Here is a 25,891-nt window from a genome sequence, read left to right on the forward strand (position 1 = left end):
GCCTCTCTTCTGCCTGCAGCCTCCTCAATGCCAACAAGATCAATTGCCTGCGGGTGAACACGTTTCAGGACCTGCAGAACCTCAACCTGCTCTCCCTGTACGACAACAAGCTGCAGACCATCAGCAAGGGGCTCTTTGCCCCTCTACAGTCCATCCAGACGCTGTGAGTATGCCGTCTCGAATGCCAGCGCGTGCCCAGGCAGCCGGCGACCCCAAACACACAGGCACAGACAACACTCAAAATGAAGGCAAAGCGAGCACGTCCAGGAGAAGTCCTGGAGCCTGCAGCGAGAACCAGATGTGAATAATAGCACGAGCTCGGGACTTGCCTGGCGGTCCAGTGGTTAAGACTCTACGCTTTCAATGCAGGGGACGTGGGTTCAATCCCTGGTCAGGGAGCTAATTTCCCACATGCTGCGTGGCTTGGCCAAAAAATAATAATAATAATTAAAAAGTAATAATAATGATAATAGCAGCAGCTCACCTGTGCTACGCACCCACGCCGTGCTTGCTACCCCACTGGGTGGTTTCCCTGTATCCAAACTGTCAAGCCTCACAGGCCTAGGAGGTAGATGCTACTGTGAGCCCTCATTTCTATGGGAGGAAACCAAGGCACAGAGATGCTAAGTAACTTATTCAAGGTTGCACAGCTAGTAAGAAGCAGGATTTGAATCCAGGCCAAATGGCTGCTTACCTGCTCTCTTAAGCACTGTGACCACTGCATTCTGAGCAGGTTCCAGAATAACCCATTCCTGCCTACCAACACCTACCACCCTGCAAAACCAAGCCTCTAGTACAGGCAGCCTGTACCAGAAAACAGGAATATTTCACCTCCCTCGTTAGGGAGCAGGTCCTTACTCCCAAGCACTGCAGGTGTTCATAAATAGTTCCATTAGGTAGATGACACCTGAGGCCAGATCTCAGCCCATGTTTGTGAAGTCTCCACCCCTAAGCTTAGACCCCAGCCCCTGTCCTCACCATGAGCCTGGGGGCTTCTGGAGGCCTTCTGAGTCATCTGGCACTTACTGCCCCTGTGGCCAGAGACGGGAGCCAATAAAGAGTAAGAGCAGCTGCTACACAGTGAACCCCGACCACGTGCCGAGCACTGAGCGTGGAGCTTAGGAGAGTTTCCTCACTGAGCCAGGGGAAGCCAGGCCCACGGTGCTGCTGCCCTCGTGATGCCGGCGATGACAACAAAACCCGCTACTATAGACGCAACACCCACCCTGCGCCCGGTGCCACGCCAGCTGCTTTATGCGCCCAGTGTTCCTGAGCTTGGGGAAATAAAATCCAGTCTGCTCTCAGCATCAACCCAAAGCCGGCAGCTTGCATTGCCCATCAGAATTGGTGTGGGCAAGATTCGAGACCGTCAGGGCTGGGTCCTGCCCCAGGTGGAGAGAGTGAGGAAGGCTGATTCCCCAGACTGGACGCCAGCTGCACTGGTGACTGTCTTTTGCAGACAGCAGGCCTCAGGCCCCCTATCCGGGGCCTGTCTGAGAGCACCCCCACCTCCCCCGAGGCCCCTGGGGCGATGAGGGAGGGAGCCTGGCGCTGGATTGTCAGAGCCCAGCTCCAGGCAGGGTCAAGGCGGAAGGCGGCACCGAGGGGCCCATCTGATTAACTCCCGTGTCCCTCTCGTCCCTCTCTCAGCCACTTAGCCCAAAACCCGTTTGTGTGCGACTGCCACTTGAAGTGGCTGGCCGACTACCTCCAGGACAACCCCATCGAGACCAGCGGGGCCCGCTGCAGCAGCCCGCGCCGGCTGGCCAACAAGCGCATCAGCCAGATCAAGAGCAAGAAGTTCCGCTGCTCAGGTAATCAGGTTACGGGGCTGGGCCCCACCGTCCGCCTCAGAGTACAGCAGCCCCAGAGAGGCCCATAATCCAATCTGGAGGACAGCGCGCGCTGTAATGGCTCCTGGGAAGCATCTTTGCAAATTAAATTGGGGGAATTCAGTTAGCCCTGCAGAAAACCAATTAGCGTATGGATTTAAAATAAAACACACACACACAATAAAAGCATCAGGGGGAGGAGGGGGGTGATTTCGGGAGAGACAGAACCCAGGCAGCCACACATCTCCGGGCTAGGTGGAAGCGAGGGGATGAGGCAGCCTGTACACATGTGATCTGTAGAGGCTGTGATTTACTTCTTACTGTTTTAGTTTCCACATCATGCTCCCCAAGTGGCAGATAGAGAAATAAATATACCCCAGGCCAGGCTGCAGGAAGCATGGAGTCTTAGGGCCTCCTCTCCCCATCTACGGCCTCCTTTGGTACAGCCCTTGGACCACAGTGTATTATAGGTTTCACAGACGTTTCTGCTCTCTCCTCCACCCTAGATGGATGCATTCTGATCACTGAGAGAACAGCAAAGAGTGTTGCTCAGGAAAAAAGGCAAAACCTTGCTCTCTAGTTCCCAAGCTCCCTCTAGAAACCTTCCTCCCTAGTGTACCCAGAAATGGAACAGGGGCGGGGGTGAAAGGCAGGGGAACTCTGAGCCCATCTTGGAAAGAGAAGTCACTCTCCTTGACCCAAGAGCTGGATGAACAGGCAGTTAAAAATGACTGTCAGTTGGGCTATTTGCTACTGGAAAAAAAACCACCAAGCTGCTTTGTGCTCCCAATGGGGAGACATTGATGGTATGATGCGGTGAGGTGGGGTGAAGGCACCCCTCACAATCCATGTGTCAGCAAGGACCGTGCTCCTCCCCCTGCCCCGAGTGTCGCGTGGAGATGGGTTTTCCTGGGTAGAAGGCCAGCGTGGGCCCTCGTTGCCAGAAGACCAGAAGGCTCACCTGCACTTCTTTCACGTTGTTCTTGTCCTCACAGTCCAATTCTTCAGCCCGTGTCTCCAGAATGATGAACTTGAGCTGTTTTATTTTTTCAACAGAAGCAAATACCTAGAGAGGGCTTGGAGGGACCCCGGGGACTTTGCGGCAGTCTGAGACATTGATCTCAATTTGTCTTCCCCAGAATAACAATGTCAATTCCAAGAGCAGTTTCTTGCCACAGTCGAGCGCAGTGCTCAGGGCTTCTAGCTGGACTTGGTTCTTCCAATAGTCCTGTGAGGTCAGCAGGAGAGGTCCCCTTGCTGCAGCAGAGGTGAAGGGGCACCCCATGGTCACAGCAAGCAAATGGTAAAGGCAGGCTCGGACCCCAGGTCCGGCTCGCTCCTCAGCACCGTGCAGCATGTAGGAGGGAAGGGCCATTTCGGGAAGCAGGCCCAGCTGTGTGGGTGACGTCCTTCCCCAGCCTCATGGCCCCGCCCCCAACCCCAGGCCCTGAACTCTTTCCTTAAGTTCCTTCTTGGGGCCAGCAGTGTCTCTGGGAGGAAAATGCTCTCCCAGCCCAGAGCCGTGCCCTGAGGCACAACCGTCTTTTCCCTGGGCCCTTTCCTCATGACTTACACCTCTTTTTCCTTCCGCCCCCTCTTTTCCTACCTGTGTCTGGCCGGGGCTGCCTTAATTAGCTCTGACAGCAGTTGTGCCCAAGAAGACAGATGATAAGAGGCCAAGGAGGGCAGGATGCCGTCTACCAACCCTGATCCCTCAGTCTCAGGGGGGTCCCCATCATGATCTCAAGATCCTGATTGATGCCAAGACCCTGGGGCATAGGACAGAGATGGAATCAGCCCAGGGATCAGCCGTTGCCCCGGAATGATTGTATCTGGGGTGGGGGATGTGGTACAGACAGAACTAAGTAGGAGAAAGCGGAGACGGCCAGCAGACCTAGAAAGAGTAGAGCTTAGTTCTAACTCTAGCTCTGCCACGACCTACCTACCTTTCCACTGGAGGAAGCCTGGCTTCTTTTCCCATGTCGGGTAGGAATGATTGGAAATTTAAAAAAGAAACAAACAGGGAAAGGAGACAGGGTTTCTGGATTGACCCTGTCTGAAAATTTTTTATACATCAATACTAAGCAGAAAGACTATTCCTATAAAGGCAGAGAAAGTTAGAACTGTGAGGACCCTGACATATATAACATGCTGCATGCTCTTATTTTATGTAGCTACAGACGAGAGAGGTCCAGAGAGCTAGCTTCGGGGGCACTCCAAAGACCTTGGCTTTGACAGACACCGGGGCCCAGACCTGTTTAGCCTTATGGGATGCAGAAGCCACAGCTCTAAAGCTCTGTGTTTCCAGGAAGCTCAAGAAGAAAGAAGGAGGGGCAGGTGACACGTACTGGATGTGACAGATAATAAGTCTGCGTTTTACTTTTCCCTAAAAGCACCCCCATTGCAAAGACAGCTGATGTAATTATGAGTCAATTTGAGGGCTGCTCTTGCAACGCATAAAGCCCCTCCTTAGGCTGGGCGTCTGGCTTCCCAACTGCCCTGTGTCTGCCTCTATCAGCTGCATCCGCTGCCCTGGGCAGCAAGATCGGGTGAGAGGTGAATGCTGCCGGCTGGGGTAATCTGACCATCAGATTAAGTCCTCAAAAGGCACCGTCTGGCTGCCTAAGACCCCCAGCCCCTCCCCGGGGGAGCACCTGGCAGTCAGGAAATACTGTCTGCCTTCCGTCATGCCTCCTCCGTTTTGTGTGTGGAGATTCAGTTGGCAAGGAGGAACTGGTAGTGAAAAGTACAGAGCGGTGTGCTCTCTGTCCTCATCTGTACAAAGATGGCAAAGAGCAAGACACCTCTGGAGGAATCCCAGGGCTTTAGAGCCCTCAGAGGTCACCCAGTCCATGCTAGAGAGGAAGAAGTTGAGGCCCACACAGCACGAAGTCATACCTAAGGTTATAGAGTGGTATTTTCAGGACAAGATCTGTAACCCAGGACTTCTGATACACTGAGAAGATTCTTGGTAACTTTGTCCCGGGTCCCTGCATTTCTTTCTGTTGAGGGAAACCAAAGAGAAGGAGAAGGAGATATTAAGGCTTGGGGGCAGGAGCCTGAAAGGAATGGATTTTCCGTACTCCGGTACCAAGGGCCTGGTCAGACTCGAATACAAAATCCCCAAACCAGAGTGTTTACAGAGCCCTGCCTGTCTGGGGGATCAGAGCAGAGTTGAGTCTACATTACAGTGGCCATCTCAAGCCAGTCAGGTGGGAAGGCTTAGCAAGAGGTGGGGCCAGATCCGGAGCTGTGGGGGGCCTTGGACTAACTGGTCAGTCATCACAGATAACGTATGCACGGCAACATGCTGCCAACATCTTGTCCTAAAAACACACTGTGGAGAAACAGTGATCCCGTCCCTCTTGTCAGGCGGCAGGGCTGGGAGGGTCCCAGTCACCTGGCCCTGACTCTAGTCTCTTCAAGATGCACACACCTCCTCCCCAGGGCTTGGGTGGAAGTTCGTAAAAACGGCCGCTGATGCTTTGCAGATAAGGGTGTAAAGACTGGGCACCCTCACCTGCGCCCATGGCATCCAGAACCATTGGTTGTTGGTCTTCCCAACCCGCACCATGGCTTACAGTCATGGAGGAATTCAGGAAGGACCGTGGAACCTAGTATCTTCCACTTTCTTTCCCTCTCTTAGTCTGAAAGAGGTCTCTTGTCATGATCGCTGGGACCGTGGGTTTCTCAGTCCCGAACCCAGGGCTCTGTGGCTTCCCCGACTTTCTCCCTGCTAGAAACGTGTATTTTCTCTCAATGCCACACCCCTCCTCTACCATACCTTGAGTGATCTGGGATGAACATCTGTCAGCCAGAGGGTTTCTGGGGGCCTTGAAGGATACTGAGGAGACATCAGAGGGACATTTTCTAAAGAAGAGCATTGCAGCTTTGCTAGACCACTGAGAACCGTGGCCTGTCTCTCTATTGAAGGCACAGGGGATCAGACGGTTACAGGACCACTCTGCTGTGGGGGGCCCTAGGCAGCAGAGAATGCAGAAGACGCCTCTGCTAAGTCTGACATCTTGGCAGATCCAATGGTGTGACTGAGTGGGGTTCGGAGGCTCCGTTCAGGTCTGCGATGTGATCACAGACATTTGGGGTCGTAATTCCCTTGGGAAGGATCCGTTCGGCCCTGATACGCCTGAGTAGGGGTGTCCAGTGGCCTGCCCCCTGTTCTTCTCCCTTGCTCCTGTGTCTCCCCCGGGGCGGGGTGTGAGGGCGGTGGGGCTCCTGTTTCCGGACGCGTTCCCGTGGCACCCTGCTCCTGGAGCTAATCACGCTCGGTGGGGGCCTGCTCCGGCTTCCGCTTCTCCACGCTGCTTCCTCTGAGCGCTCCTGTCCTCTCTCTGACGCTGCTTCCTGACCTTGACTCTGACCGGTCGCCGCGGGGCTTTCCTTTGTGCTTGATCTAACCATGTGGTGGAACGATGGAAACGGAACATGGTTCTGTCAAGCACCGCGGAAAGCACCGCGCTCTCCTGCAGCATGGCCCGCCACCGCCGCCACCACCGCCGGACACCTCTTCTCTGCTCTGGAGCACCGCAGCCCACCACCCGCCAGACCCACCTCTCCGGGTCCGGCCTCACAAAGGGCGGGGGGTGGGAGTCTCGAAGGATTCACAGAGTGCCTCCAGCTCCAGGCAGCAGCAGATCTGGGCTGAAATAGGGATGGAGAAGCATACAGGGGGCATGCCGAGACCTAGATCCACGTCTCTATCCCAGATGGAGTCGCCATCCCCCAAATCTGGTCTGGATCCCAGCCAAGGGGTAAAGTAGCTAGGTCTGAGCTCAGAAACCACAGGTTTTCTTCTTCTATTTGAAGGGAACACGTATACCCAAGGTATATACCCTCTGTTTCATTGAAGCGCCCCAGCCCGAGGTCATTTTCTCACATGGTAGTTAACCCAAAGGTCGTGCTGCTGGTACCCACCCTCCACCTACCATCTTTATTGGAAGCGTTAGGAATTGACGTGAGCCTGACAATGATGAAACTGCCACGAGTCTGAGACCCTGGATGTAACCTGAGGCTGCTTCTGGAACTGAGCCCCTCTCCTCATGGGCGCTTTGGTCCCCATGCAGCCCAACGTCCAACCTGTTTCCTTGACCTTCCAAGCACAGTTCACGTGAGGCCAAAGTGCTGGGCTCCTCAGTGGTGCTAGTTCAGTGCCACGTGGGGGCTGTGCAGAAGCCCACTGCCTCTGATAATAAAGAGAGGGGGGTCTTAGCACCTCCCGTTCTGCTTATTTCTTGATAAATCCTAGACCCAGTGTAACCGGAAGATTGTGTTCTCGGTTCATGCCGTGGAGTCTGTGTTCTGTCCCCTGTGAGAGAGGGCCCTGGTGAAAATCAAACCCTGGCTCGAGCCAGGAGCTGGCCTCTGGGCTCCCATGGTGATATGTGACTCTCACTGCCTCCTCTCTCTCAGGCCGCCCCTCGGAATCAGGGCCCAGCCATTGCTGAGTAATGAAGAGTCCTGTTTACCTCTCTGAATTCTTTTACTGTGCTTACTATAGACCAGGTGCTAGACTTTTTGCATCATTACCTTGCTTAATTTTCACAACAACCCTGCAAGTCCCATTTTGCAGATGAGAATATAGAGACTCAGAGAGGTCAGCTAACTTACCCAGGGTCACTGGACTCCAGCATGGCTGCTCTTTGCAACTGCAATCCTCAGCCTTCTCAGCTGTGGACAGGCCCACGGCCTTGAGTTATAAAATCAAAAAGAACTGGACTTGAGAGGGCGTTGAAAAAAATAACACTCCCTTTTAAGCTTCCTTCTGTTCATAGAAAATGACTTGAGCAAGAAAGAGAGCAAGCATCCCAGTATAGATGGCCCCTCCCCTCCAGCCATGAATGTACCAAGACCCATTTGGTGTAGAATGAGTCCTTGGGCCTTGAGAAATTCCCTTTCCCTCTGAAGAGAGGGGATGTTCTGAGTTCCTCGGCACTACCCCCGCCATGCCAGGGCCAGGCCTTTGGGAGCGGGTCCATGGGGTGCCCTTCCACGGGTGCCTCCCCACTCCTCCAGCAGCTGGCCGTGACCAGGCAGTCCCCAGCCTTAAGTCATGGCCATTTCCCTCTGCTGCCAGGCAGATGGCTGCATTCATGTTAGACTCTGACAGGGAGAGCTTACTAGGACAGCTGTCTGCCCAACCAATCACCAAACTCCTGGTAAACAGTTGGTGTTTTCCAGCCAACTGGTGTCTGGTCTCCTGGCCTTTACCCACGAGTGCATAACTGTGTGCCTAGCAATGTTCTCTTGATTCCATTCATCACCTATGACCTTTGCTTGTCGTTTCAAGCTGGAGAGCCCCAGCAGGCCTCCTACTCCCCCCAATTCCTCTTTCTGCTCCTTTCCTCCTTCTTTCATCCCACCCACCTCAGGGGTATTGGAGGTAGAAGAGGAGAGCTCTGGACATGTGCATTGTCAGGTCCTTGGTCCTCTGATAATGGTACATCTGTGACTTCCGTTCAACAAACTGGTTGCCCAGAGGATAATGCAAAATGCAGGGTGCTAGTGACAGCGGCCACCCTGGGCCCAGCACTGGCCTCTGCAACCAAGTCCGTCCAGAGAGAGAATGGGAGCTTTGGCTCCCCACCTGCCCCAACCCCACAACCATCCAAACATCATATACCTTCTCTCCTGGGAGGTGGTGGCAGGGCAGGGGTTCATAATAAAATCACATCGCTGTGGATTTCCACTCCCCTATTAAAGTTTCTCTGTGCTCACGTCCCGAGTGTCATCGTTCTGAGCTGCCCGCCATGGGGGAGGAGGGCTACAGGGGCAGGAGCAGGCGAAATGCCAGGTGAGATCAGCTCTCCCGAGACCCATTTCAGCCAGGATCTAGTTTTATGGCCCTTGTTCAAATCCTCCGAGGTCGCTCCTGTCTGAACTCCCCCGACGAGGAGAAGCGACGGCCTATTGCAGTTACTCCTCTCCTACTAAGTATTTCTGGCACTAACAAATATGCATTGAGATTGAAATTGACTTTTAAAGCTCTGGAAAAGTTAAAAATACTTTTGGGTAGTTATGAGCATTAGGCATAACAAATGGCTCCGAGAAACCCTGGGTAGTTTGGGTAATGAAATATGAAGTGATGGAGGTGGCATTTCAGGCTGGCTCCGACTGGGGAACGCACTCTTTTGGTCCTGTACATACGCCGTTATTAACATTCCTGGCTCCCACTCATATAAAATATCACACTCCGACCCCTTCGTTATTACAAACCAGGGCAATAACAAACACAGCAGGGGGAAAAATGTTGGAAGGGACGCATTAGTCCATCGAATCTAATTGCAAAATCATTTCATTAAAATGGGTCAGCGGTTGCATTGCAGAGGTCGGCCAGTTTTAATCTAAGTATACTACAGAGAGCGATTCCTGCTAACTACAGACGCTCTCACCTTGATTAAAACGAAAACGCACTTAATCGGCGGCTGTCCCCGGCCGCAGCCCAGCCGGCGCACACCTTCAGGCTCATCATTGTTGGCGAGCAAACTGCGCTCCCTCCTGTCTTTCTGGTTTTGACCACTCAGGGTTCCTCCGCTTTGCAAAGATCCCGTTGTAGACACCTTCTTGACGAGAAATACGGGTGTGTGTATGAAAAGCCGCTTCGCACCATCACCGCGTGGAACCCCCATCTGGGAATAAGAGAGGGTTGTCCTTTAGCAGGGTCTGCACTGTGAAATTCATCCAGGACTTGGCACAGTGATGTGTCTGGGGGGGGCGGGGAGGGGAGGGAAATGGACCAGGTCAGAGTTATTCAGTGGGACGGTTGCTGGCAACCAAGGGCAAGAGAAGTACATGATGCGTTAGACCAGGAAGCCACCCAGATAACCGGGGATGCCCGCGTGGATTTTGCTCACACAGGCCTGGGGTGCGGCGGGGTGGGGGGTGTGGAAAGTAGGATGGAGGAGGGGAGTGAGGAAGGAGCAGAGAGGGAAAGGAGACAGGTCCAGGCCCTGACCTCTGTTTTAGGTGGATGATGTCATTTCAGAATCAGGGGCCCACCAAGTCCATCCCCGGTCAGGCATTACCGTGGAGGGGGAACGTGAGGAGTGAGAAACCAAGAAGGCAGCGGGGACATCTGCTTCCTGTCTCCCCGCCGCCCACGGCAGGAACATGCCATTCAGTCACCTCCACCAGCTTGACTTTATGATCGTTCCTAGGACTGGGATGAAGGTTTTGTCCAAAAGCACCTCTGCAGTCAAACAAAGTATTGGTCACGTGGGCCCTGGCAGCAGCCTGCCTGGGTGTGTTTCTCTGCCACGTCCTGAGTGACCTTCTGGCCTCAGTTTCCTGGCCGATAACATGGTGTTGTAATAGCCTCAGAGTGTTGTGAGGATTTCATGGGCTCACCCATTTGAAGTTCAAAGAATAGCGCCCCGCTCGTGATCCGTGCTCAGTACATGTCAGCTATGAGCACTCGCTACACTGATGTCTTAATGGCCTCTGACATGCCAAGTGTTCCTCCAGGTGCTAGCAAAAAATAGAATCACAGACATCTGTACAACTCTTTACCCTTTCCCAGAGGCTCTCCGCCACCTTGATCCTCCTCGAATCTTCATTGCAGCCCCTGTGAGACAGGGGCAGTTCTGTGATTCCCGGTTTATGTGTGGAGAGATTGGGGCAAGTGGCAAAGCCTGGGCAAACCCACGCCCTCTACTGCCAAAACCTCTGTACCGCAGGTGCCCCGTTCTGCTCCTGATACACATAAGATGGCCAGGGTCCACCTCAACTAGCGAGGCAAACAAATGAGATTCACTGCATGTCAAATGAAACACTGCAGAAATATGCACGTACCGGACGATTTATGTGCTGAGGACACCCTATTGATGCATCGGACAAACATGAGCCAAGCTCTCGTGCCTGGCATTGTGCTGACGAAATGCTGAAGGTGAAAATAAAAGACACCCGACCCCCACCACCTGGCTCGTGTCTGATAGGAGAGCAGAGCTTCCCTTTTATCTCGGGCAAGATTTGTGGTCTCACAGAGATTCGCCCAGGTGCCAGGGGATCATGTCTGATCATTAAAGCAGCTCCCCAGGGCATCTCTCAAGACAGCGCATCATTGGCTCTATTACCATTACTGTGGAACCTCAAGAAAAATTCAATTTCAGAAATTAATCTTAGCTCCAGCTAAGTTTCGCTCGTTGGAACTGGCTTCTCACTGTGGTTAAACAGAGCTTCCTCTCAAAGGCAGCCGGTACATCTAACCCTCACAAGAATTGTACGTGTCTTTACAGTGTTTTACATTTGCATTCATTACCAATATTTTTTTTAAAAAGAGCTATCAGGCCACCCTGAGCCAAATTCCCAAGCATTAGGGGAGTGGGCTTCCATTCCCCAGGACCCCACGTCTCACGATTACTTCCCAATAGTGAAACCAGGTGTCAGTGGTACGGATCGCCGTGTGCTGGGCCCCTTTATCAGTGCATTACCTGCTCTGTCCCTGAAGACAACTGAGTTTGTGACCCCTTCCCTGACCTCCTTCCCATCCCTGGCAGAGCTCTCATCAAAACCCCATCCAAATCTCATCATTTGGATTTTCATGAATATTTAGAGGGTCCATGGATCATGGGCATCACGGACTAAGTACCCCCCCAGATCGCAGACCAGATTCTGTACACGGACCCCAGAAAGGTCCGTGACCCGCAGAAGCTGAAGAGCCCACAGAGCTTGTGCTGTTAGAACTGAAGATGATGCATGACAGAAACCAAAGGGAAAAGCAAGCAGCCTGGAGGCGGGCGGGGGCAGGGAAGGCACAGCAAGGTGGCCAAAAAATGAGGGCGCTGCTGTCTCTGTGACTAGACCCGCCCCCCGCCCCATGTCTTCCCACCCCCACTGCCCGCAACCTCACCCTCTGCCGGACCGGCCGCCGCTGACACCCCCTCTTTGGCCCCCCCAGGCTCGGAGGATTACCGCAGCAGGTTCAGCAGCGAGTGTTTCATGGACCTCATGTGCCCGGACAGGTGCCGTTGCGAGGGCACCATCGTGGACTGCTCCAACCAGAAGCTGGCCCGCGTCCCGAGCCACCTCCCTGAATACGTCACTGACCTGTGAGTGCTGCCCGGGCAGGAACCCCTGCACGTCCCCACGCCCAGTCTCCCCAAGCCAGCCAGGGTGGGTGTAGGCTCCTAGAAGCGGCCCCCTCCCACCTCCGTCACCTGGGTGCCCCTTGGTGTCCCCTACATCCCAGGATGAGAGCAGACCCCCAAGCATCCCTCAGGGACAGCTTGCTCACAAATAAAGACAGCTCGTTCATTCTATGGATACAAAGATTTTCCAAACACCCGCTGTGAGTCAGGCACTGTGTCAGGCTCACCCTTTTCCACGGTGAGCAAAGCAGACCACCCCTCCTGGCCCTTAGGAAGCTTACAACATACCCAGAAAGATGGAGAGCACATAAGCAACTGTCCTAAAGTGACAAAACAGCTATCAGATCAGATATGTCTGAGCCTCTGGCTATCCATGCTAATAAAAGCATGTGGGTTTATTCAGAAGTGGGAGAGCTTGAAGTTACAGTGTGGGGGGTGATGAGAGCACAGCATGTGGGGGCTGACAGATCTGGGCCTGACTCCTGTCTTCTCTGGTTTTCCTGAGATTGGGAAAGTTGCTTCTCAGATCTGAGCATCAGATTCTGAGCTGTAGAATGGAGGTGATAATACCTACCTCCTACAGGGGTTAGGAAGATGAGGGAAGAGGATGCAAGCACAGGCTTCAACTTGAATCCTGGCATGGACTAAGCCCTACATAAATGATGGTGGTCTTTATTATTTTTTTTTTCTTTGATTTTACAAATCACAGTAGGGCACAGCCTTTTTCACCTCCTGCTCTCCCTGAGCTTGTATGAATGTTGTGTGTGGAGTTCCTGAGCTGCCCTTAGCAGAGTGATGGGGTCAGGAAAGAGCCAAGTGGCTTGGAGAGCTGGAAGAACCTGGGGAAACCTCCCTGGGCGTGTAAGCGGTCACTGGTTTAAGAGGTCATTTCCCCTACAAAATGAAGGCAAATCATTGGCACTTGATTGTTCAAGTGCCCAGCGTTCAAAAAGTTGAATACGCCCTCGTCAGAGGGACTTCCTCCAGGTCTCCTTCCCCGCCCCTAGGCACACCCCTTCTCTCACTGCCAGGCCCCCCATGCTGATGGGGTACACGGAGGGTTTCTATGGTGCTGTTGACCTGGGCTGAGTGAGGTCCAGGCGGCAATTCGGCTAAACCCATGGGGGGGTGGGGGCCCATGGGGGAGGTGTCCCTTCCACAGCTAACCGGCCGCCTCATCTGCTTGCTTCTCATGTAGCCGACTGAACGACAATGACATATCTGTTCTAGAGGCCACTGGTATCTTCAAGAAGTTGCCCAACCTGCGGAAAATGTAAGTCAGTCCCGGGAACTTGGCAGACGAACAGATCGCCAGGGCACGGGTGGCTCCCTCTCCCTCCGCTCCGGCCCCTCTCAGTCTCCCCCTGATCTCTGCTCTGGGCACGTCCCGGGAAGCAGGACGCTAGGGCGCGGCCACGCACAGCAAAGCGTGCATTCTGCACCATCCCTGACCTTCACCCCATCTGCCCTCTGCTCACCCCCAGCCTCCACCCCACACCCAACGTCTAACCCAAGGGGTGGTAGGAGGGACTCAGGTGAGGACCGGCAATGGGACACAGGGACCTAGGGTGCATGTCACTTAGTAACTTTTACGAGGTGACAATTAGAAGGGCTGTTTGTAGATGGACTCTAGAGGCCTCCACGTGAGTGAGGGTGAGACACACTGGAGTGGAAACATCAGCTGCCTCCTTCCCTTCACCTGTAGTCACTGGTGCACAGCTGGCCTTGCTTCCCTGTCTTCTTCCCTTCTCAGGTGCCCTAGCAGAGGTACCAGCACGGACAGGGGGCTCTTGACCATCTAATTCCCTTCTCCTTGACCCTGCACCCCACCCCCACCCCATCCTCCACAACTCCCAGCCCCAGAGTTTGAGTCCACCACTGGAACAAAGGAAGGATGGTCAAGCCTCATTATTCACAGATCCCATATGTGCTGATTCACCTACTCACTAACATGTATTTGTAATCTCCAAATCAATACTCACAGTGCTTTCATGGTCATTCATAAACACAGACAGAGCAGCAAACAATTTGAGTCACCCTACATGCATGTTGCCCGCTGAAATCGAACAAGGCCATGCTCTGATTTCTTGTTTCAGCTCCCAGACTGTAACGTGTCCAATCCACAGTGTATCTAGTGCCACATTTTTTTGCATATTTGTGCTTTTGTGGGTGATTTCACTGGTTAAAATGGACCGAAAGCATAGCCCTGAAGGGCTGTCTAGTGAGCCCAGGCATAAAAGCTATGATGTGCCTGATGGAGAAATATGTGTTACATAAGCTTTGTTCAGGCAAGAGTTATAGTGCTGTTGGCTTGCAGTGCAGTGTAAGTAAATCAGTAATATATATTCAATAAGAGGTCTTTAAACAGAAACATGCATAAACAAAGTTAGGTATTGATTGGTTGATGAAAATGGTGACCAGAGACTCAAAGGAACCTAACCCTGTATTTCCTCTAGGAGCAGTGGTTCAGCAATCACTAATTCATCTTGCTCGGTGACTTTCTAGAGCTTAGCCACAAAGAATAATGAGAATTCATTGTAACCCTTATTTTATTTTGCTCTCCACTCTTCCCCCCATCAGCCCTTTGCAGGCAAGAAGGAGAGAGACCTTCCCCTGCCCTGTGCAGCATCTGGATTGCATCAGTGCTATCCAGGCTTTCTCCCTCCCTCCCTGCTCACAGCCGCCACCTTGGCCATGGCCTCAGGGGCAGCTCTGTAACTGGGGGCAGTGGAGAGCACTGTAACTGAGGGGGCAGCAGAGGGAGGACACGCATGGGTCCTGGTGAGCATCGTGGATGTCCAAGCGGTCAAGCCCACCTCTAGCTTCAGGAACCCAGCACAGACATCGCCCATCACCTGCCAGGAGATGTCCTTTTAAATTCAGTTCCTGAAAATGCATACTCTCTTTAACCTCAAAACAAATGCACATGCATATGGAGATAAGGCATGTATTAAAACAAGTAAAACTGGCCAGGTGCATATTTGCACAGTAAACAGGATCAGGTAGCCTTTGCTTCCATAAAGAAATATGCACTCTCCCATTTAAGGTGAAACTCAAGCACTTTGAGTCCTTCACCTTCCCAGTGTTGACAGGGACCTGAGTATGAAGAACTGTTTCTGCACACCAACAAAAGCAACGGCACAAATGCAGCGATAGGGTACAGCCAACTCCCAGCCTCAGCATGCAAGCAACAAAAGGGAGTGGTGGGGACTGTGGCAAAGCATAGGCTGAGTTCTCATCAGAAGGTGCAGATGTCACGCAGTTCACCCCAGAATTTGCCATGCTGGAACGAAGGTCGGAGCTGCCAAATATTCCCTTTCCTGAGAGCAGCCAGAAATCCAGGTCCGGGGGGAGAACAGGCAGACCTGTGTTTGTTCGGAGTTCAGCTCTGTCCCCCACCTGCTGTGTGACCCTAGGAATGCCCTTTGCCTTTCTGGGCCTTTCATTATTTGCATGATAGAAACAAATCCACCTTCCTTGGAAGGCGTGAGGAACATCAGAAGTAAGTATAAGAGATGAGGGGAAAGACACGGCCTCTGTCCCTGGACTGCAGTGAGAAGGGGCTGGAAGGCAGAAAGAGGACATCGGGGTTCAGTGACCCAGAGTAGATGCTTACACACTTAAAACAGGAGTTACAGACTCCAATACTTTCAGAACTCCCGATGGAAAGGGGATGGGTGCAAGGCTTCAATGATAATGCAACGAACAGTTGCTAAACACTTTCCTCTGTGCCAGACTGGACTGATACTCATGCATTTACCCCTCACCAAGAGAAACAAAACAGCTTTGAGATTGCTTCACTTTACAAGTGAGGAAGCTGAAACACAGAAGGTAACTTGTCCAAGTTTGAAAATCAAGCCAGGAGCCAGGAGTAGTGACAGTGCCGATTAGCCAGGGGACATATGCACTATCTGAAGGCAGTAGATGCGTGTGCGTGCACGTTTATATGCCTAAATCCGTATATATATAGTGCCAGCCAGCCAGGCAACTGTCCCGATAGGGCAGATCTGGTCCCAAAGACCACCAGCTGCAACCACTTACTGAAAATAACTTGATGGCGACTCTCTTTAAATAAACAGTCCTTCTTTGTTAGGACCCATTGCCACCCCTACACGCCCAAGAGGTGATGGGTCAGCTGGGTTTCTGCCCGTCAGTGGTTAAAGCAGCTGTGCCCGTGACTGAGTCTGCCGGCTTCCTCGAGGACTGTGGGGCCAGGGCCGTAAGGTTACCGTCTGGACAGTAGCACCCTGGCAGGGCATGAGGGCAAAGGAGAGGGCACACAGAGCCAGGAGTTTGACTCTGCTGTGCCTTTCCAAACTGTTCTGAACCTCTGTGCCCTTTCCTGTCATGTGGGAATAATGAGACTTCCATGAGTATCTCTTGTGCTAAGTAATGCAAAAAAAAAAGGCGTGAGATGTTCCCCACAAGGGTTATTAGGTCTGTGGTAACTCGAGGCAGCTTTTGTGACCTCCCATTCAGAGCGGGGTCGCAGCCTCTCTCGGGTGAACTTTCAAGTCAGTTCTTACACTGAAGGAGCATCTCAAAGAGAGGCTGAAACCTAGCACCCGTCCAGGCAGAATCAGGTACCTACGGGTGGATTTGTTGGTGGTGGTTGCATTTTTAATAAAGAGTAGTTGCCCTCTTTTAAAAATCAGGAGTTTCCACAGAAAAATAAATGTGGATTTCTAGCATCTTTTGGAAAATCAGAAGATCTGGCAAAACTGAGCCTATGTCCGCAGCGGGTCCAGTTGAGTTGAGCTGAGGAGCGGCTGCCCCCTTAGCTGGGGCACGTGCTTGCCTGGTCACTGCCGTCCCCGCTGGGCTTGCTTCTGGCTTTAGGTCACCTGCCTGGACCCTGCGGACATCTGAGCTTGTAACCCCGGCTTGAAGTAGAATTTCCATCTCAGGAGGAGGGAGAGGTCCATGAGGAAGTGGACAGGACCTCCGCGACCTGGCAGGGTGCCCGTGTGCTGCTTAATCATGACCTGGTAGCCTTGGTTTCCAGAAAAATCTGCTTAACTCTCTCCCCACTGCATTTCCATCGAGGACTGGACTTTAAACAGGATTACAGGTGCTTTCCTATTGCCAGACAGGGAATGGGCTGTCCTACAAAGCTGAAGAGACAGGGACCTAGAAGAAGCTCAGGCTTTCCAGAGATGAATCCCCCAGCCTACAGGGGCCTTGGTGCTTCTTGGGAAGAATGAGAACAGGGTCTGAAAGGTACACCCAGCAGCTTGCAGAGAGAGCACAGGCGCGCACCGGTTTTGTCCTGCTTGTTGACCCCTCTGAACTGACTATGGTCTAGGGTGGGAGTTTTTTTTTTAACTTATTTATTTTATTCTTTATTTATTAGCTGTATTGGGTCTTCATTGCTGTGCACAGGCTGTCTCTAGTTGCAGAGAGCGGGGGCTGCTCTTCATTACAGTATGCAGGCTTCTCATTGCGGTGGCTTCTCTTGTTGTGGAGCATGGGCTTTAGGCACGTGGGCTTCAGTAGTTGTGGCTCGTGGGCTCTAGAGCGCAGGCTCAGTCGTTGCAGCGCACAGGCTTAGTTGCTCCACGGCATGTGGGATCTTCCTGGACCAGGGCTCGAACCCGTGTCCCCCACATTTGCAGGCGGATTCTTAACCACTGCACCACCAGGGAAGCCCTGGGGTGGGAGTTTCTGAGACTGGGTCCTTTTAGGTGTGAGATGCCCATCCTCACTAGAGTCAAAGCCATCATGAAGCAGTACTCATTCAGGTGGGTCTGCAGAGACAAAAATGGGGAGAGGCTTCCTCAGTGGCCCTCGTTTTGCATTTGGGGGTTTCCTGGGATCTGGGTTATCTTCAAGAAGATACTGCTCTGAGAATAAGATGGAGCTCTTACAAAACCCTGAGGCACTGATTTTGCGTCTAGAGCGCTTGCCCCAAACTGCTATCTCTCTGTCCTCTGGCCCAAGCTGCCTGCAGTTTTGTGTGGTGCTTTGATGGATGGAGAGAGAGCAGCAGCCTGGTGTTCTAGAAAATTCTATCCCCTTTTTTCACTCTCCTTCTGCTTTCCGTTCTCCCAGCCCGAGGAAATCCAATTCGCAAACCTTACAGCAATGTGATGTTAATTCTGCTCATTTAAAGAAACAGATGTCAGGAAATGGGAACCTCCCACTTCATCGCTGCCATAACTCATCTTCATTGCCTGCTCTATGTACTTCAGTTCCCCAAGAAGCCTCACTCTCTGGAGCTGGAGGAGAAGCTCCAGCGTTTGGATGAGTTACAGCTGCTGGGAAAGCCTTTCTCTCTCTTCCCAAGTCGAATGTGGGGGCAATTTGCAGTCTGCCGTGTGTATTACCCTCATTTCCGGGTTCTTGTGGACCGGGACTACCAGGATTTATAAGAAGACCAGCTGAGTTTCGGGAGAGTCAGGCAGGGAGCAGAAATCCAGTTTGAGAATCTCCCAGCACTCTCAGCTCTCGGGGGAGGGATTCTGAGGCATATTTGCACCTGTTTTCTCAGCAGGATGGAAGGAGGGAGGCAGGGAAGGCCGTGACCAGGAGCCTGGAAGGAGCAGAAGATGTGAGGGTGGGAACTGCTTCCCCCACACCTGCCCGCAAGTGTGGGTACTGCCACCCCTTGCAGACCAGTCCCTATTTGGGAAGAGAGCAGGCAGCCTGCATCGAGCCCTTGGGTGCCCAGTTGAACTTTACTTGCTCTGAACCATCCCTCTAGGAGTCTGCACCCCCTGGGGGTGCCGTGGGTCAGCCCAGAGCTCCTCGAGGAGCCACTTGAGAGAAGCAATAGTACCGGGGACTCATGGGGTGCTGTACCCCCTTCAATGCTCTGAGACCAGGGGCAGTGCCCTCCCCTCCCTGGGCCTCAGTATGTCCAGCAGTACAATGGGCCAGCTGGTCTGTCTCTTGTCAGCCCTCAGTTCTAACAAGCTCAGCCCATTAGCAGCTCCATCTCCACCTGCAGGTCTCCTCTTCACAGAACAAGGTCCCCTAGGATGTTTGCTGGGGAGGGTGCATTCTTCCCTCAACTTGTATAAACTCCATCACTTTCCACTCCAGCCAGCCAGCTGGGGCTACTTTTCAGGCCTGAACATCTGGGTGGTCCATGGAGACCCCCTGCGGCTCTCAGCACCTATAGTTCTGTAGAGCCTGCTTGCTGCTCAGATCTCGCATGCAGCTTGCCGTGTGGTGGTTAGGCATTGGAGGGAAGAGCCAGCTCTCAGAGCTCAAAGGCAGAATTAGAAATGGCAGCACTGAGACTTGATAGGACCGAGCCCACTTAGGAAAACACAATGTCCCAAACCCTGAATTCTGTAGAGCAGGAGTAGAGGGGATGGGCGTCCACTTCACCAAAGGAACATTCACTTAGAAAAAGCAGTTCACTGGAGGTTTCTCTACGTGCCCGAAAACCTGGTTTCCAATCCCAGTGCTATCCGCTGTGTGACTGTGGGCAAGTCACTTAACCTCTCTGAACCTCAGCCACCTCTTCCGTAAAATAAGATAATGATAAAAATAAGACCCACCTGATGGGCGTTGTTGTAAGGATTTGATGTGATTCTGTTGGCCAAACCCCTCCCTTGGTGCCTGGTACATAATAAGTCTGCAAAGTGTGGTAACTGGAAAGGGTCCATTTATATCAGGGATCTCAAAAGGTGAAAGAGCTGAAGGTTCTACAAATGCCTCACCCTGTAGGGAGCAGGCATGTTTTATATTTTTCTCCTGCTCTCCTCTTGAGAATCACTACTTAGATCATCTGTTGAAGAGAGAAAATAAGTTTGAGAACCATTTTAAATCTGCCAGTCCCCAGGGCATTGAAAAGAGAATGGCACTGAAAGACTTCAAATGCTACACAATCTATTTCACAAAGGTAGGCCACCCATCCACCTACCCCGTGTGAGGCTGGTCTCCCTGCTTCCTGAGGCACGCGTGCTGAAGGCCAAAGGTCAGGAAGCCCAAGACGGAGCCTCCACCAGCCAGTTCTCAGTCCAAGGGGCGCCCGAGAGTCCCTAGCAGGGTGCAGAGCTAGTGATTCTGTCCCTGCATCCTGACCCGTTCTGTCCTCTCCTTCCAGAAACTTGAGTAACAATAAGATCAAGGAGGTGAGAGAGGGTGCCTTTGACGGGGCAGCCAGCGTGCAGGAGCTGATGCTGACGGGGAACCAGCTGGAGACAGTGCACGGGCGCATGTTCCGTGGCCTCAGCGGCCTCAAGACCTTGTGAGTTCCCGGGGCCTGGGCCAAGGCCGAGGGAGGGAGACGGGAGGCCAGGGGCACCAGGGGGACTGTGAGGGCTGGCGGGCAGCGGACTGGGCCCGGGTGCTGTCCTGGCCTGCAGAATCCCTGCCTTCCCAGAGCCAGAGAGACATTAGACACTTCCCAGCCCTGGATGGGAAAGAACTTAGCATGCTAAGCATCCCCGCCAACACACACACACACACACACACACACACACACACACCCCAATGTGGCACTGTCATTGGAGGGACAGGATGACACCTGTGTTCGCTCACCCCACCCTCTCCCTGCAGGATGCTGAGGAGTAACCTGGTCAGCTGTGTGAGCAACGACACCTTTGCTGGCCTGAGTTCAGTGAGGCTGCTGTCCCTCTACGACAATCGGATCACCACCATCACCCCCGGAGCCTTCACCACGCTCGTCTCGCTGTCCACCATGTAAGTCCTCCTGGACCCGCAGCACGCTCACTCTGGGCTCCTCTCCTGCAGACTCTCCCCTCGCAGCGCCCTGCTGTCTTTGGCCCAAGGTCATCTATCCATCTGTCAACGTAAACGTGTGTCAGGTTCCCTCCGTGTGCCGGGCACTGTTCGGTACTGAGGAGTCACAGGCGTGGGCCCTCCTTCCTGGCGCTCATGGCATAGTGAGTTGCCACAGAACAGAGGCCCACAGTGATGTGAAAACCTAGCATAGGCTTTGTCAGGGGACCCTGGAGCTATGTTCTGGAAGGTGAGTGGGAGTTAGCTTGGTCAAGAAAGCGGGAAGTGCATTCCCTTCAGGGCAAAGAGCATGTGCAAAGGCCCTGTGCTGGGTTGAAGCAGAGCAGATATGCGGGACTGAGCAAAGTCCAATGTGGTCAGAGTACAGAGCGGGCAAGGCTGAAGGGAAGGGCAGGGCCAGGCTGCAGGACTGACGTGGGCCATTTTGGTCTTTATCCAAAGCACATCAGGAAGTCACAGAAGGTTTTAAGCGGGCCAGTGACATGATCTGACCAGTTTTTAAAATGCTGTCAGTGACTGCTTACATGTGTATCAGAACCAGTTAGAATCTGACCTTCTGAACACCTAAAGAGTATTCCTGCCCACAAAGTTCACTTTGTTGGTAAGGGAGGCTGTTTAGAATAATGGTGAAAGCTTTGGGCTCTAGAGCCAAATTTTCTGGGTCCAAATCCTAGCTCTACCTCTTGTTTGCTGTGTGACCTTAGAAAAGTTACTTCATCTCTCTGTGTTTAATTGTCCCTTCTCATAATCCACCTCATAGGATTGTTAATTTTGGTAAAGTGCACAGCAGGGGCCTGAGATATAAAAAGTACTCAGCATATGTTAGCTTTTATGTTTACTCATAGTATTTCCATGTGGCTCTGTTACCTTTAATTGCTGGTTCGTTTTTCCCTCTCTTCCCTTCACCAAAGACCCTTTGTTTTTCTTGGGGGGGGGGGGTTGTTTGTTTGTTTTGGTTTTTTGGTTTGTTTTTGGCTGCACTGGGTCTAGTTGCAACTTGTGGACCTCTTAGTTGCAGCTTGCAGACTCTTGGTTGCGGCTTGCAGACTCTTGGTTGCAGCTTGCAGACTCTTGGTTGTGGCTTGCAGACTTTTGGTTGCGGCTTGCAGACTCAGTTGCAGCTTGCAGACTCTTGGTTGCGGCTTGCAGACTCTTGGTTGAGGCTTGCAGACTTTTGGTTGCAGCTTGCAGACTCTTAGTTGCAGCAGACATGAGGAATCTAGATCCCTGACCAGGGATTGAACCCGGGTCCCCTACATTGGGAGCGTGGAGTCTTACCCACTGGACCACCAGGGAAGTCCGGCCAAAGACCCTTTGGAAGACAGAAGAGAAAGGCCTCTGCTGCATCTCCTGCTGCTGCCTGTGGTCCTGCTCCCATACACCCACCTCGCTGGGAATAAAAGCCAAAGTTACAGAATGTGCTAAAGGCCCCGTGCCATCTAGTCCCTCAGGACCTCCCTCCACTCCAGTCCCACCGGCCTCCTCACTGTTCCGTCCACACCCCAGTCCCGCTCCCACCTTAGAACTGCCCTCCCCGTGGCTTCCTCCCCTCCGTCTGTTATTTGCTCAAACGTCAGTTGCCTCAGCCCCGTTCCACCCCTCTGCCATCACCCCCAGTTCCTCTAGCCCCGTTCTTCTAATTTTTTCCATAGCATTGACTGTTTCCTAACGTACTATACTTTTTTGTTGTTAATGACATATTGTCTGGCTCCCATCAAATGGAATATACGTTCCAGAAGGATGGGGATATATGACTGTTTTGTTTCCTGCCATGTCCTTAGTGCCTGCCTCTGAGCCTGGCACTAAGTACATGCCCATTATATAATTGTCGAACTGATGAGTTGAATGAATGAGTGACAGGAAGACAGAGGACAGTGGGTTAGAAACTAGCACAGGTGGACTGGTTTCTCTTAGCCCACTTCTCACCCTTCCTGGATGCCTCCCCACCGGGAATCCAAAGACACAAAAGATGCCCAGAGGACTAGAGTCACAAAGCATGAAGGGACCCAGCTCTGACAGGAGAAGGAACTTACCCATCTTCTCACAGCTACTGGGTGTCAGAGCCAGGGTCAACCCCAGGAAAGACTGACTCCCAAGCCTTTAATTGCCATGTCAAACCATAGCCCCTAAAGTATTCTCCAGCCCTCTTCTGTAACCTCCCTAAGTTTTACATTTGTGAAATGCGAATGCTGTCATCTCCTTCCCAGGGCTGCTATGACAAGTCTGAATGAGAAAATGGATTTATAAAGTACTCAGCCCGGTTCCTGTCCTCTTGGAAACCCTCAGAAAGTGATAGCTGCCCTCATTCCTCCATCTGTCCCATCATTGCATCTGACAGATTCGTACAAAGTCCCTGTGCTGATGTCCTGCTAGTTCCTGGAGACAGAGCTGGATGGACAACCTGGTCCCTCCCCTCAGGGAACTGAGAGTCCCAGGAGGGAGACGTGACCAGCTCTGATGGGTGCTGTGGAGGAAATGAAGGGGAATGAGGGGCAGGAAGGTGGGGGAGGACGGGACAGGGCAGAACTTTTCATTTCCCTTGAGATGAGGGGCTTCTTCGAGGAGGGGTCATTTAAGCTGAGGGCTGAGGGAAGAGGACGGTCCAGCCAGGCACACTGCAGAGAAATTCATCCCCGGAGGGAGGAGAAGCACGTGTGAAGGCTGAAAGTAAAATCTCTGTGGAGGAACTGAGGCAGTTCACACAGCTGGAGCTCATCAAACAAGGGAGGGCGTGGTGACCGTCTGCCCGAGGAGGTCTGGAATGAGACCCTTGCAAAGACTGCTTCCCAGTTTTAGAAGATTCTACATCCTTCCTCCTTCCCCTGAACCGGAAGCAGACCTGCCTAGAGAGCCAGGCCCTAGGCTCACAGACCTGGACCCCAGGACCAAGATAGAGGATAGAGACAAGGATAGAGGCTAACCACTCAGAGAGGGCCTTTCTCTCCTCGCAGAAACCTCCTGTCCAACCCCTTCAACTGCAACTGCCACCTGGCCTGGCTGGGCAAATGGTTGAGGAAGAGGCGGATTGTAAGTGGAAACCCCCGGTGCCAGAAGCCCTTCTTCCTCAAGGAGATTCCCATCCAGGACGTGGCCATCCAGGACTTCACCTGTGAAGGTGAGAGGGCTGGGGGTGGGGCAGGGTTAGGCAAGGAAGCTACAAGAGAAAAGAGGTACAGGCAGGTGGTAACTGCAGGTCAGGACACCCTGAGATCTGATTCCCCTCTGCCCTCAGCATGCAGCCAGAGCTCTGAAGGGCGTGGCAGGTCTGCCGCTAGCCCACAAAGATCTGCTGTGCAAATTTTTCTTAAAATGTCTCTAAAGATATTTGACCTCCATCAGTTAGAAATCTGTCATAATATACTGCTTTTGTTAAAACAAGATACTTTACAGCCATCTATGAAAACACTGTTGTACCCAATATCCTAACCTGCCATATCCACAGTGAGATTGGCACCCATTAGATGGTAGGGCACCCTTGTGCAGTACACTACCTACACAACTGTACATGGGAGCCCTGGGCTGCAGTTTTCCTGCCTGCATCATCATGAGGCTCAGAGTATGTGCTCATGAGAAACAGACTTCAAGATGAGCTTCTGGGAAATTCCTGTCACTGGCTAGGCAGTACGAACACCTGAAGATTCAATGCTTTTTGAGTGCCTGGATTCCAAAGTGCACATTTGTTTGTATAAATTCAGGTCAGCACAATTTTTACTTGGTCAATTTAAGATGATCTAGAGATGGATCAACTGGTTTGTAGATTAACTGAGCTTAAGGCATAATGGGGGCTGGGGACGCATTCACCACACCAGAGAGATTGTAGAGTGGAGGTGCGGAGAGAGGGAGGAGAAACGGAAGGGGAGTAGACAGGGCCCTGCCCCCACCCCGACCGCTCCTTCAGTCAGTCTGGCTTATTCCTGATCCAGTTAATAGTTACCTCTTCCCCACCTACAATCTGGTTGATCAAGTTTTTAGCCATTTCATTTTATGTTAAACGTGCTAGAAGATGGGCAGACCTAGTCCCCAACCCAGGTGCATCTTCTTTCCCTTCCAACCGCAGATGAGACCAGCAAGCTTCTTATTCCCAGTTCTGGCTCCAAGTGGAGGGCTTCCCTTTCCTGCAGACAGCTGGGTCGGGGAATGGGCCTCGCTCACCTGAGGCACGCTCACTCCTGGGCTCTCCACAGGCAATGACGAGAGCAGCTGCCAGCTGGGCCCACGCTGCCCCGAGCAGTGTACCTGCGTGGAGACGGTGGTGCGGTGCAGCAACAAGGGGCTCCGCGCCCTCCCCAGAGGCATCCCCAAGGACGTGACGGAGCTGTAAGTACCCCCCCCCACCACTGATACCCTGTAATCCTGGCACCACCAGCATCCAGCACACTTCACCCCTGCAAGCAGGATGGCCTGGGGGTGCCCTACCTGAATGGGTCCCAGCAGGGTGGCATCAGAGCCTCAGCCAGGGGCAAGCAGCAGCCCGCACACGAGGACAGGAAGCCCTTCTCCCCGAGCCTCTGCCTGGCGGGTGCCGAGTATCCAGGATACAAGTGGGAGGACTACTGTCTCATTTTCTCTATCACCCCCCAGGCCCCTTGCTCTGCACCCTGCCTTCTAGATTCTCCCACAATCCCTCAGTCTGACAGCAGAATCAGCACAGGATAAACGTAAAAACGTGGGCCAACAAGCACTATGGCTTACCAAGCACTTCTACAAACACGACCCACCTTAAAACCACCCATTTCACAGATGAGGTCTCAGTTCTGAGTCCCGCTCCCTCTCCACGCAGGAGCCTTCTTACTCCACAGCCCACTTAACTCCTCAAGGCTTGCTCCTGCCCCAGACACTCCCAGTTAAATGAAAGAGAGACTCTTCCCTGAGACCCTTCTCTTCCTGAAGGGCTCTTACTATTTGTGGAGAAAACCTTGTTTCTGCCCCCTCCCCGGGGAAGCTCAAAGAGTCCCACAGGCCGGGAGTCCTCTCGGGACTGTCCCAGGAGCAGCACGGCTGCGGCCAGGGGAGCACGACAGGCCGGCACAGCCACACAAGCCGCATTCCGTCTCCTTCCTGCCTTCATTCACTCAACACGTGTTTGCTGGGTGCCGTGTGTGTCAGGTGCTCTGCTGACACTGGAGAGACAGTGGTGCACAAAGCGGGCGTGACCCCTACACGTGCGGGCTCACGGTTTCGTGGGCGAGGTTGACATTCTCTGCATCATCTATGTTGGAGGCACATGTGACATGACAGCCGTGA

General features: G+C 52.8%; 1 protein-coding gene across 1 annotated transcript in view; it reads left to right on the forward strand.

Moving 5' to 3' along the window:
• The window catches only part of SLIT3 (slit guidance ligand 3), a 616,264-nt gene that overhangs the window by 514,726 nt on the left and 75,647 nt on the right, over positions 1-25,891 (forward strand). Inside the window, exons 13-20 of the mRNA XM_057729448.1 lie at positions 20-163; positions 1,651-1,814; positions 11,743-11,893; positions 13,131-13,205; positions 19,989-20,132; positions 20,444-20,587; positions 23,599-23,762; positions 24,832-24,964. Coding sequence (XP_057585431.1) covers positions 20-163; positions 1,651-1,814; positions 11,743-11,893; positions 13,131-13,205; positions 19,989-20,132; positions 20,444-20,587; positions 23,599-23,762; positions 24,832-24,964 — 1,119 coding nt within the window. The remainder of the gene's footprint in view (positions 1-19; positions 164-1,650; positions 1,815-11,742; positions 11,894-13,130; positions 13,206-19,988; positions 20,133-20,443; positions 20,588-23,598; positions 23,763-24,831; positions 24,965-25,891) is intronic.

Source organism: Hippopotamus amphibius, chromosome 1, assembly GCF_030028045.1.
Source record: "Hippopotamus amphibius kiboko isolate mHipAmp2 chromosome 1, mHipAmp2.hap2, whole genome shotgun sequence".
Taxonomy (NCBI): domain Eukaryota; kingdom Metazoa; phylum Chordata; class Mammalia; order Artiodactyla; family Hippopotamidae; genus Hippopotamus; species Hippopotamus amphibius.